The sequence below is a fragment of the Podarcis cretensis genome (genome assembly GCF_951804945.1).
Source record: "Podarcis cretensis genome assembly, chromosome: 11".
Classification (NCBI taxonomy): domain Eukaryota; kingdom Metazoa; phylum Chordata; class Lepidosauria; order Squamata; family Lacertidae; genus Podarcis; species Podarcis cretensis.
The window spans coordinates 36616443-36629744 of NC_137180.1; the positions used below are offsets into that span (position 1 = coordinate 36616443).

At 43.6% G+C, this 13302-nt stretch overlaps 2 protein-coding genes across 6 annotated transcripts in view; one reads left to right on the plus strand and one right to left on the minus strand.

Annotated features, from left to right (window-relative positions):
- The window catches only part of CERT1 (ceramide transporter 1), a 51163-nt gene extending 44040 nt beyond the window's left edge, over positions 1 to 7123 (minus strand). For all 3 annotated transcript variants that reach the window (XM_079995550.1, XM_079995548.1, XM_079995549.1), the window contains exon 1: positions 6892 to 7123. In XM_079995550.1, the coding sequence (XP_079851676.1) occupies positions 6892 to 6987 (96 nt within the window). In that variant the 5' untranslated portion in view covers positions 6988 to 7123. The remainder of the gene's footprint in view (positions 1 to 6891) is intronic.
- Positions 7124 to 7517: 394 nt separating this feature from the next.
- Positions 7518 to 13302, plus strand: part of POLK (DNA polymerase kappa) — a 31642-nt gene continuing 25857 nt past the window's right edge. For 2 of the 3 annotated variants that reach the window (XM_079995443.1, XM_079995445.1), the window contains exon 1: positions 7518 to 7673. The gene's annotated coding sequence lies outside the window, so the exon portion shown is untranslated. Of the gene's footprint in view, positions 7674 to 11056; positions 11080 to 13302 lie in introns of those variants that run through there. The other variant, XM_079995444.1, reaches the window with a different exon arrangement.

The window sequence follows — 13302 nt, forward strand, 5'->3', positions numbered from 1 at the left end:
GGATCAGAAAGAAAGAGGGTTCATTCTTTACCATCCTCCTGATCCCTGCCTAAAGACTAAAAAGAACAGGAGCTGAGTATACTGCAACATTTTGCTGCAGATAATACTTGTATCAAAATAGGAATCTACAGATACTAGCTGCTTGAGTTCTAAAATACCTGGCATACAGTAGTGGGGTATGGGGAAAAGCTGACCAAAAATATTCCTGGCTTTTAAAACTGCCAATTCATTCCTATGTGCTTGATATCCCTAGGTTTTAGTTCTATATAAAATATTTTATTTAAACAATCTGCTTTTCTGTCCAACAGATGCCGAAGGCAGTTAACATTTAAACTAAGCACAATTTAAGAAACATAATGTTAAAAGCCAACTGAATACTAAAACATAAACACAGCAGTAGATAAAATGTACATAAAAACTAACCAGATTAATGCCTGCCAAAATAAATATAAAGTTCTATAAACTTTCACTGGTTCAACACTGAACCTTAGAGGTCCTTTTCAGAGGTCAAACAATGAACTCCAACTTTTATGTTAAATTAAGGAAGAATAATCAAGCACAAATAGTCACATATAAGCTTCATGGGTTAGCACTTTAGTTTTTGAACCAAAGAGACTGAACTGAAGTAAGCAACCATTTTTGTGAATTCTAAGCAGACACCCAAATAAGACACCCATCTGAGAATTCAATAGCTAATTCAACTGAAGTACCAGAGGACTGCAAGTTAATTGACAGCAAGCTGAGGAAAATATTTTAGATCTACAACAGGCAGTCCTATTTAGGTATGGGGTACTGTCAGAATTCTTAGGGACCACTAGCAGTCAGTTTTAAGGGCCTGGGCAACACTCAATGCCTTGTGCTTTTCCATCTAACAAGGGTTCTTCTTTTGTTTTATAAAAGGGCAGAGTTTCAGAAATCATTTTGAAGTAAAACCTTGACTTAGCATTGGAATAAAACCAGGAAAGGAGCAATGTGACCACAAGTTTCTCTTTGGAATCCCACACAATCCTGGCAAGTCATAGTTTGTCTTACCATGATTTCTGAACCAGGCCATTGTGTCCTCATAGGATTGTCATAGTGAATGAAAATGGTAATTACAGAAGCATGCCTTTGTGCCTGTATAGTTGCATTTTTAAACAATTCAAATTGGCAAGTACAATATGTTAATCATTAGAAACAAACACAAAGTTTTATACATACTGTACACTCGAAATAAAAAGTATTCATTTCTTATTTTTTTAAAAAGTTTTCATTTCTTTTAACTTAAGTAAACATTATAATTGAGAAAAGCCACTAGGATTTATTTCCAATAATACAATAATCAGTTCCACACATTTCACTGCTCAAAAGGCAAACAGAACTACTCATCACAGCATAAAAAACAACATGAATAGACAAAGCCATAGTGCAATTCTTGGAATACAGAGTTCAATTCTTGCCATCTGCAGTCAAGCAAGAGCAGGTACAAAGAGCAACCAAGATTTAGGCATATTTGAAAGGAACCCCTATCAGTAGGCCAATGCAATTATTAGAATCATCTAAAGTGTCACAAAGTATTGAGGAGAGTTTTGATATTTCATTACTTTGTGACATCTGAGATAGCCCTAATAAGTCACCAATTTATTATGAATAAAATTCAATGGTATTCATCTACTGGCAGAATGGACACTGATGGTGGAATAGATTTCCTCTTCCAATCATCTGGAATAGATTGTGTGGGTGTACAGTCGTTACAGAGGAAGGAGGTGTCAGCTTAAGAGTCAATGGATAGCAATTGTATAAGACGCCCCCTATTTTGGGGGACTCAGATTTGAGAAAGTGGGGGAAGATGTATGCGTGTAAAACACGTCCTCTGATTTTTGACATTATTTTTAGGGGAAAAACCTAGTCTTATACACGGAAAAATACGGTAATTGGTCAGTGAATTTACTGCAGCATAACATGAATTATACTTTTTATATAGACAGATGTTTGCAGATAGTAATGATGTGAGTGAGACAGCAGATTTGCCACTACAATTGGTGGCATTCAAGTCAGAGTTGACTAACTGAGATAAATGTTTTCATTGTTTTCAGTAGGTCTACTTGTAGTATGCCTACTGTTTGGTATTATCCTTTTCTGCAGTTGATTTTGTTTTAAAAGTACATTGTTACCTAAATTTTATTTGCAACATCATGAATGGATACAGCATCAAAACAGGCAATTTCAAAGCTGCAACTAACCTTTTCAGACTACTATCCCTTAGACACCGAGCCAACTATACAATCTAAGCATGCTAAATTAGCATGCTAACAAGCTGATATAGGGTAAACAATTTTTCCACTCAAACTTTTCCAGAAAATCCATACCACTGTCCCAGATTAAATTCATCAAAATGTAAAGATGCCCTGGTTAGACTCATAGAATTGCCGAGTTGGAAGGACCACAAGGATCACCTAGTCCAAACCCCTGCAATGCAGGAATCTTTTGCCCTTGGGACTTGAACCCATGTCCTTGAGATTAAGTCTCTCATGCTCTACCAACTCAGCTGGAACTCTTCAAATTATTCTTAACTTGTAACAAAATACTAGGAATAACCCAAAGAGAATTAGTTACTTCAGGTAACTAAGTAAACATAATATAAAAATATTAAATAAAAGAAACTTAAATAGCAATAAAGTTTCCACCACTGATAAGCAAGGTCATAATAGAGCATTCACTGGTTAACCCTTCCTTAATGGATCACCTACAATCTAGTTTTAATTAATATTCAGTAGAAGTACTGAACTGAGGAGTTCACTTTTAATGCTATTTGTATCTTAATAATATAATCCATATCTTAAAATATATATGCAATGGGCAATAACCTTCTAGAGCGGCATTTGATCAAGAGTGAAAGAAATTTTTGCAAGTTCTTCCAGCTGCAGTCCCCTGAACTTTTCATGTCATCTTCCACATTCTTCTGAAGGGTCCTCCAAACTTCTGGAACTTATTTTTGCGAGGTTCAGGGGCTGCAGCAGGAGGAGGGGATCAGCAAAAATAATCTCCCATTCCCTTATGTTAATGACATCTCTTAGATCAAAAGCCATTCCGCAACAATGAGTTTCATTCTATAAGTTAAAATATATAGAAAGTCTTAAATTAGAATTGTATAAAGAGAAAAAGATTGTACTAAAGATAGAAGCAAGCTTAGCAGTTTGACAAGCTAACATACAGAAATTATTCTTTGTATAGAATTCTACAGCGATAACATATGTGCATGCATAATATGCACTTGCATAAGTTGCCATTCAAGTGGGCATTCTATAAGAAAACAAATGGTGGTTTTTTTGTTCCTGTACCTTGTATTTAGCAGAAGACTGTATTGTTGCTTTTTAAATCCTTGCAAATCTACTAATTTCAATTTATTTCATTTAATTAATGAAGACACAAATCACAAAGTTCTAAAAACTGTGCAATAATGTAGCTCAGCTTTTTAATATGCAACAGGTTAGAGACATTTTGCAATTTAGATTTCCTTTCATTTATTCCTGTATAGATGAGAACAGGAAAGGCATCCTGGCTAACATCAGGGGTGGGCAGACTGTAAAAGCAACATACATTTCAACCTTGAGATTTAACATTTGGAAGTCACATAGAATCATAGAGTTGGAAGAGACCACAAGGGCCATGGAGTCCAACTCCCTGCCAAGCAGGAAACACCATCAGAGCACTCCTGACATATGGTTGTCAAGCCTCTGCTTAAAGACCTCCAAAGAAGGAGACTCCACCACACTCCTTGGCAGCAAATTCCACTGTCGAACAGCTCTTACTGTCAGGAAGTTCTTCTTAATGTTTAGGTGGAATCTTCTTTCTTGTAGTTTGGAACCATTGCTCCGTGTCCGCTTCTCTGGAGCAGCAGAAAACAACCTTTCTCCCTCCTCTATGTGACATCCTTTTATATATTTGAACATGGGTATCATATCACCCCTTAACCCCCTCTTCTCCAGGCTAAACATGCCCAGCTCCCTTAGCTGTTCCTCATAAGGCATCGTTTCCAGGCCTTTGACCATTTTGGTTGCCCTCCTCTGGACACGTTCCAGTTTGTCAGTGTCCTTCTTGAACTGTGGTGCCCAGAACTGGACACAGTACTCCAGGTGAGGTCTGACCAGAGCAGAATACAGTGGCACTATTACTTCCCTTGATCTAGATGCTATACTCCTATTGATGCAGCCCAGAATTGCATTGGCTTTTTTAGCTGCCGCGTCACACTGTTGGCTCATGTCAAGTTTGTGGTCAACCAAGACTCCTAGATCCTTTTCACATGTACTGCTCTCAAGCCAGGTGTCACCCATCTTGTATTTGTGCCTCTCATTTTTTTTGCCCAAGTGCAATACTTTACATTTCTCCCTGTTAAAATTCATCTTGTTTGTTTTGGCCCAGTTCTCTAATCTGTCAAGGTCGTTTTGAAGTGTGATCCTGTCCTCTGGGGTGTTAGCCACCCCTCCCAGTTTGGTGTCATCTGCAAATTTGATCAGGATGCCCCTGAGTCTATCATCCAAGTCGTTGATAAAGATGTTGAATAAGACCGGGCCCAAGACAGAACCCTGTGGCACCCCACTAGTCACTCTTCTCCAGGATGAAGAGGAACCATGATGACAAGGAGCTGAAATAATGTTGGTATAAATTGTACAATGGCTAATAATAAAAGTTGCAGTAAGTTGCAGGTTGAGTTTAAAACAAAAACTAAAACTAAACAGTTGACAAGAAAAGAAAGTTGTCAAGGATGCTGAATAATTGCCACATTACATACTGTACACAACCGTCAGTACCTGCACCTGGCAACAGTCTAAATCCACACTGGTTGTGAGCATTACAATTCTGTTCAAAAATGAGTGCAGGTGAGCATTCTGTGCTTATGCTTTAGAGCAAAAATCATGCCATGTAGCTAAAGCCAGTAGGATTAGTCAGTGTGGAAGAAAGCTGCACTAGACTCAACCCCAGAAGTCTCCATTCCTACTGAAAAATGGCAGAGAGTTGCTCCATATCTTTGCTGTAACAAAGATGCCTAAACTCCTTCTAGCAGCTAACTATCATCTAAAGTCATACTGGGCTAAAGGGCTGCATGTGTTTCCAATCTCTGAGATCTGGACAGCATGCCATGTGTCATATTCTTGTTACCTGATCCAGAGTCCCCATTTGCAGCACTTGATCTACCTTCTACCGGGACACGGGTGGCACTGTGGGTTAAACCACAGAGCCTAGGACTTGCCGATCAGAAGGTCACACGGCGGTGTGAGCTCCCGTTGCTCGGTCCCTGCTCCTGCCAACCTAGCAGTTTGAAAGCACATCAAAGTGCAAGTAGATAAATAGGTACCACTCTGGTGGGAAGGTAAACAGTGTTTCTGTGCGCTGCTCTGGTTCGTCAGAAGTGGCTTAGTCATACTGGCCACATGACCCGGAAGCTGTACACCAGCCAATAAAGCGAGATGAGCGCCGCAACCCTCGAGTCGGTCACAAGTGGACCTAATGGTCAGGTGTCCCTTTAGCCTTATCTACCTTCTAATTCAGAAATGGCAATACTTGGGAATTTATGTTTAGTTTCCCTATAAATACATGAAAACTAACTGGACTGCAAAAGCTTTTTCAGCAATAACGTTTTCCAACTTGAGCATCTCACAGCTTGTGCTTTCACTGCTTGCTTCAGTACACAAAACAGGGTCAAAAACATCGTGCAAGTGAAACTGCTTCAAAAAGCAAAATTAGCATTTAGTTTCTGAAGGACTTAATCATATTGCTAAAACTTGATGTCTTGCTTAAAAACTTAGCTTTCTGTCTGAATATTGACTCCTTTGCAAGTTTCTAAATAGCAAAACTGCAAAGGATTCATGCTAAAAATTAGAAATAATACAGGGACTGAAGCCTTAAAGTCCTCCAGTTGTGTATACAGCTGCTTCCTCCTAAACTCCCTATACTGTCCCTCCAGTCAGTCTATTTTACTGCACTGTTTAGAGCAAAGGTCACACCACTCTTCTCTATGGTACAATTGTGCGTTATGTGTTCATGCATATCACATGATTTTGTTTCCTTCGTTTTTTTAAAAGAGGGAGAAAACCGTGTAAGGTTTCGATTCGCAGGCCCAAGAAGTTAGCTTTTCCAGCCGTGCAGAATCAACGAGTGGAAGCGCCCTGAGCGATTCCCTATACAGGCTGCCTCGGCAGCATTACTCAGCCAAGCTGTGGCTACAAGTGAAATCTAGTCAGGATTACCAGGCTCTTGAGAAGAACCTGATGGAACGGATTGATCTTTTTCCCTTCTCCGCTGCATCACATGCACACACACACACACACACAGAGAGAGAAATTCAATAATAAAAAGTCCCACTCCAATGAGCACGAATATTATTTTACCAAGTCACCCTTCCTCAAACCAAGACTCATACTTTGATCATCAAGGAAAGGTAGCAGCGGCGGGTGGGCTCCTGGGGAATAGAGAAAGTGACATTCACAGACATTTTCCACCTAGAAAGGGCGAAGGCTTCTCTCTGAAACTAAGCAATCCGCCCCGCAACCCGGATAAAAGGTTTCCAAGACTGCGGAGGTAAAGCCTTTTTTTAACACACCACCACCAAACCGGAAAAATAACAAAAACAGAAGCCACAACACCCAGTGGGAGGCGGGGAAGGAGATGTGCGGAGACCTCCCTCTAAGCTGGGGAAGAGGGCAGGAGGCTCCTAGGCCGCCACCCTCCCAGGCGAGGTGGCCAGTTATTGCGGGGAGAGGGGGGACTCGGCGCCAGGCTCCCCTACCGCAGGGGGCGCCCCCCGCATGTCCCCCGTCGACCACGAAGGGGGGGGGGAGGCTCAGGAGCTCAGGTGAAAAGCCAAGCCTAGCACGACCGCTCCGTGGCGGCGAGAGGAAGGAAGCTCCTTACCTTGCTGAGGACTCCGCAGAGCTCAACAGGCGGCCCGGATTCGGTCTCGGGATCCTCTTCGGAGCCCGAGGAATTCCAGCTTTGGTTGTCCGACATGGAGGCGCCTCCCTCACAGCCGTTTTCAGCGGGCAGCGAAGCGACGAGGCCGCCGCGGGAGCTCGCTCTACCTGCCTGGCGCCTCTCTCCGCGAGGCTCCGCTGTTGCTCCTGCCGCTGCTCTCGCTCTCGCTGCTGCTGTCGCCGACGCCGCCCCAGCCCTTCTGCTTGTCCCCTTCTGGCCACCGCCGGGACCGCAGCGCCCGACTTAACCCCCAACCCCGCTCAGCGCACGCTGGTAGATAATAGTGCCGACCATCTGAGGCAGCCACGCCGCGGAGCGAGCGCTCGCCTCTCTCTCTCTCTCTCTCTCCTCTTTCCTCAAAGCGACGCTGCTGCTGCTGCCGCCGCCACAGCTCCCGCCGCCATCTTACTCGAGAAACTCGCTCTCAGCCACTATAATTCTCCAAGCCCTACCCGCCCTGGCTTTTGGGTCAACGGCATGCTGGGAGGTGTAGTCCGCTGAGGGGGTTGGTTTCTGGCGGCGCGCTGCCCTCTGGGAAACGGGGCGGGGTCGATGGAACCAGCGAGTCGCCGCGTTCCTCGGGGCTTCTTGGGTGCTGTAGTTCTTGGGCGCGGGATTCTCAAGACGCCGGTCGTCGTCCGTTCTCTTTTCTAAAGCCTCGGGTGGTCGCCATCTTGGCGCGGCTTAATTGTTGCGGAAGCGGGGGCTGGTGAGAGACTGAGGTGTGTCTACCTGAGCTTTGCTTTCCCTCCGCCTGGTATATTGCTCTTCTCGCCTCCCCTGAAAGGGAACTTTTCTCTCCCCACCTCGTTTAGGAACAGCTATGGGAAGGGAAGCGAAGGAGTTCCTTCTCAGCAATGGGGCAGCTGCCTGTGTAGTCACATATAGGCAGATAAAAACATATAGAGGGTTTTTAGTGGCTCCGGGCAGCCGTGCATATGTAGTGTGTTAACCAACGCTTAAACCGAAGGAAGGGGAAACTGCAGTCCTTTGCAATAGTTACTTCTGAGGAAACATGCACAGCAGGCTCGCTCCGTAAGAGACAGGCAGCGACGCCTCTGTTGCCATGGTTCGTTCCCAAGTGACAGAAGCCGATTTCAGATTTTTATTTATTTTACCATGGCATTTTGTGGTGCTGCTAATTGTGGTGGGATGAGAAACGTGCTTGGTTTTGGACTAGGCTAGAGCAGGGAAAAGCAATTTCTCATTTTGGGGGGAGCATGCAAAATCATCCAGCCTTAAGGAACTAAAATGCATCTTGCAGTATACGCTGCCCTCTTCACAGGTAGCCAATGACACGAAGTTGTTTATTAGACTTATTATAGCCACCTATCGATAAACACGCTTGGGGTGGCTGACAGCAAACATACTAGAATCACAAGACCGTATGCAGTAATAATTAAAGCTTAAAGGTAAAGGTACCCCTGCCCGTACGGGCCAGTCTTGACAGACTCTGGGGTTGTGCGCCCATCTCACTTAAGAGGCCAGGGGCCAGCGCTGTCCGGAGACACTTCCGGGTCACGTGGCCAGCGTGACATCGCTGCTCTGGCGTGCCAGAGCCGCACACGGAAACGCCGTTTACCTTCCCGCTGGTAAGCGGTCCCTATTTATCTACTTGCACCCGGAGGTGCTTTCGAACTGCTAGGTTGGCAGGCGCTGGGACCGAGCAGCGGGAGCGCACCCCGCCGCAGGGATTCGAACCGCCGACTTTTCGATCGGCAAGCCCTAGCCGCTGAGGCTTTAACCCACAGCGCCACCTGCGTCCCATAATTAAAGCTTAGCAATCAACAATAAAAGGCAGCAACCCCCTGCCCCAAAATAACTACCTGCATATTTGATATAATCCAGCTAGTTTCCCATTTTCCATCATATCTTAATCTACATTCAACAGTATAATGTAGTTTAAGATATAAAGGAAAGGAGGGCAGGGGTGTAGCAAGGGGGTGCGGTAGGTGTGATCTGCCCTGGGTGTCCCTACTGAGGGGGTGACAAAATGGCAGGCGGCACTCACTATGGGGCCTGCAGCGCGCTAGAGCCACACATCTCCGACGCCCATAGGCTCCACGCTGTCCACCCACTGCCTCCCCCCCCAGCTGTAGGGCGGCTGAGGCCCTGTGGCATGCCCTGTCCTGTCCCTCTTTAAGAGTGGCGTGCCCCCCATCCCTATGGGCGCTACACCCTCTGCCCCTATGGGCGGTTTGCCCTGCCCCTGGGCGCTCTGCCCCAGGCGCCCGAGAGGCTTCCACCACCGCTGAAGGAGGGAACTAGATGGAGGAAATAGACTATGCAGTTACTTTTGGAAGTATAGTGGTACCTCTGGTTACGAACGCTTCAGGTTACGAGTGCCACTAACCCGGAAGTAGCTGCTCCTGGTTGCGAACTTTGCCCCAGGCTGCAAACGGAAATCACGTGCCGGAGGTGCACGTGCAGCGGGAGGCTCCATTAGTGAAAGCACGCCTCAGGATAAGAGCAGTTTCAGTTTAAGAACAGACCTCCAGAACGAATTAAGTTTGTAACCAGAGGTACCACTGTACAAGGAACCATGGAAGGAGAAGAAGGGAAGTCATTGGATGTACTGTTGTGTATTTAATGATGGAAAATGTATATCTGGAAATTTAATGCATACATTTAAAAAACAAAATAACTACCTAGAAAAAGCATAAAATAGTTTGCAGTCTGGTGTTAAGAAACTGCTTAAAAACCTCAGAAAATCTTCCCCTGTTGCCAAAAAGGCTGTAAAAAAGGGACTGGAGAGGCATCTTTGCAGAGGTTGTTTTGCGACTCTGATGCCACTGTGGTAGGCTCTGTGGTAGCCCCAAGGTTCACTAGTTAAGGATATAGCAGCAGAACATATGTACCTACGTATAGCAGTAGTTCAGGCATTCCATATACAGTGGTACCTTGGGTTAAGTACTTAATTTGTTCCGGAGGTCCGTTCTTAACCTGAAACTGTTCTTAACCTGAAGTGCCACTTTAGCTAATGGGACCTCCTGCTGCCGCTATGCCACTGCTTCACGATTTCGGTTCTCATCCTGAAGCAAAGTTCTTAACCTGAGGTACTATTTCTGGGTTAGTGGAGTCTGTAACCTGAAGCGTATGTAACCTGAACCATATGTAACCTGAGGTACCACTGTACAGTAAAACCTCCCACAAAGAGACCACTTTACAGAATCTGAGCAAACACTCCATACCTTGCATTTAAAATATGCCAGGGAGCAAATATAATTGATTTGGGGATCTGTATGCAGTTTATGGGTTTGTAGTTGCCAACTTGGTTCTACAACAGGTCCCCAACTTTTGAGACCTGAGAGCACATTTAGAAATCTAAAAAATTGTGGCCATCACAAAATACCCATTTCACAAGATATTTTTTTTATGCTGAGACCCACCGACTCCTGTCGAACAAGAGGCAAATTTATTATGCACAACTCAAATAAAACAGACAAAAAAGTAGGCCACCCCCTGCCAAACAAATAACACCTCCTAAAAACTTCATTTTTTGTTTTTGTAATCTAATGGTACACCACTTTGAAACTTGGTGTTAAACGGTATGTAAGTTGTTGAAATAAATAAGTTTTGGTTTTTTTAAGAAGGGAAGGACAGGAGTTCCATCATGCCCATAGACACCTACTTGGGAGTCCCATTTTCAAATGATACTTTTATGTGGGCACAGTTGTACTCAGCCAGTGGTTTTTTTAGCAAACAGGCATGGTCATGATGATCTGGCTGGCTACAACTGAAGGTTGAATTATTGGGCAACATGTAGGCTTTGATATCAGCCAGGAATGCAGTTCTTACATTTTCAAGGTACATGTCAAAGGAGCAAATATAAACATCTCATTGACTTGCACAGAAAAAGAGTCTGCAAACAAATCAAATAATGTGTGATGGCCCCTTCACAGGATATTGGACAGTAGCTCTCTTTGATACTTTTGCTCCATCTGTAACCATCTTCCATTTTTCCTGCCCCCTTGCAACATTCTACCACTTTGCTACTCCTGATTTTTTCCTATTATGACACACTTCTTCAGAATCTGTATTCCTTATGTAAATTAGGCTAGATTCCAAACTCTGCTTACCTGGGAGTAAGTCACTGAATTCAGTATAAATTATTTCTGTGTAGATATGGTAGGATTGCTTTGTAGTTGTTGTTTTAGATGTTCATTACTACTGTTTCAGGGAGTTAGCCAGAGGGGTTGGGGAGTGGACACACTTGATGTGCTAGATTACAATTTTAGGAGCTGTTGGGGTTCTGTCCCCTAATTTCTCCAACATTCATCATGTAACATCACTGCAGTAGTTGTAGGCTAGGAGGGCAAAAAAAAAAGTCAACAGCAGGAATACCATTTAGATCGGTGATGCTGGGTTAGCAGTACACAGTTTAGTTAAGCATGCATTTAAGATTGTGCAAGATTAAAACTTCATGTCTCTTTTCACAATACCAACCTTTTGCATCAAAATTTAATTGGAGTATTTTCAGTGTCACTGAATATGAATTGTTAAAATATTTTGAATTTTGATGGATAAAGTATTTTGTTTTAAAAATCCCAATCATTTAGAATATATTGTTTCCAACAACTCAGCCTGGTAGCTGCTGTGTCAAATCAATAGCCTATCTAGCCCCGCATTTTGTTCTCACAGTGGCCAGCCAGATACCTGTAGGAAGCCCACTATTGCAGATAAATGTTACAGTTCTCCCCTATTTATCGTCCCCAACAACTGGTATTCAGAGACAAACTACCTCTGGTATTAAAGATAATGAATAGCCTTGCCAAGAATCTGCTTCAGGAATTCCATGCAGATGAGTGAGTGACCTGGTAGAATTGTGATATATTTATTTGGTCTCCATACTAGCCATGGAGCAGGAAAGCCCCTTTATGCACATCTAGCACAGGAACTAAATAGGCTGGTGCAAGACTTTTCTGATAGAAGTTCTTTTTATTTTATTTGTAACTATCCTGTGGTTAAGAGGGCTGGTAAATATGTTTGTAGGCTACTAACTTTTGTGGGCTTCTTTGCAAGATTGCATTAGAACAAGTCTTTGTAGAAGAGGAAACAGTATTACTCAAAGAAACAGGAAGATCTGGTGGCAGGGATCTTGTTGCAGAAAGTAGGAATTTTGGGAATTATTTATTAAGCTTGATCTAGGGTAGATGAAGATTTGATATTATATCAAGCCTATTTTTAAATGACAGTAAAAAAAAACAACCATAGCAAACTAATAGCCTGATCTATTGTTTTAGACATAAAATACTGTTTTGAGTTGCATTAATAGAAACACAGCATCCACCACTTAGGGAGTAACCGTCTTCGGCTTGGCTTTGATCATGCTTTTGCTGGAACGATTTTTGTCTTGTGTTGATAGCCACACCTAAGGAGGATGCAGACAAACTGGCGACAGTTCAGAGGAGAGTAGAAATAGATAAGAATGTGAGAAATTGGCTGTAAGAAATAGGAAAGGAAGAATTGTCTGCCTTGTGAAAATAGTATTAATGACAAGGTATTTTAGAAAGGTTGCCATAAGGAAGTGAAGAACAATTGTTCTCCTTTTTGCTGCCCTTTGCCTTGTTAGAAATCTTAGGATAATTTCCAGTGCAAAGCCAACAAACCAAGAATAACGTTTTGCCTAGAAATGTTGCTAAATTTCTATTTTGGAGAGATTGGAAAAGCATCTTTTAGGGAATATGTTTCCTGTTGCAGTATGTAACCTGACACTTGAATTCCCAATTTAATGTAAATAAAGTTGCTATTTACAGTCATACATTGGGTTACAGAGGCTTCACGTTGCATTTTTTTGGGTTGCGGACAGCTGAAACCTGGAAGTACCAGAACTGGTTACTTCCAGGTTTCGGTGGTTGAGCTTGTGCAGAAGTGCTAAATCACACTTTGCGCACATGCAGAAGCGCCAGATTGCAACCCGTGCATGTGCAAATGCACCACTGTGGGTTGCGGATGCTGCGGGTTGATCCCGCACAGATCGTGTTCGCAACCCGAGCGTCCACTGTATTTATTTTTTAAACAAACCTTTGGCTGCTTACAGGACACAGGTGATACTGTGGTCTAAACCACAGAGCCTAGGGCTTGCCGATCAGAAGGTCGGTGGTTTGAATCCCCGCCACGGGGTGAGCTCCCGTTGCTAGGTCCCTGCTCCTGCCAACCTAGAAGTTTGAAAGCACATCAAAGTACAAATAGATAAATAGGTACCGTTCTGGCGGGAAGGTAAATGGTGTTTCTGTGCGCTGCTCTGGTTTGCCAGAAGCAGCTTAGTCATGCTGGCCACATGATCTGGAAGCTGTAAGCCGGCTGCCTCAGCCAGTAAAGTGAGATGAGCGCCGCAACCCCAGAGTCGGC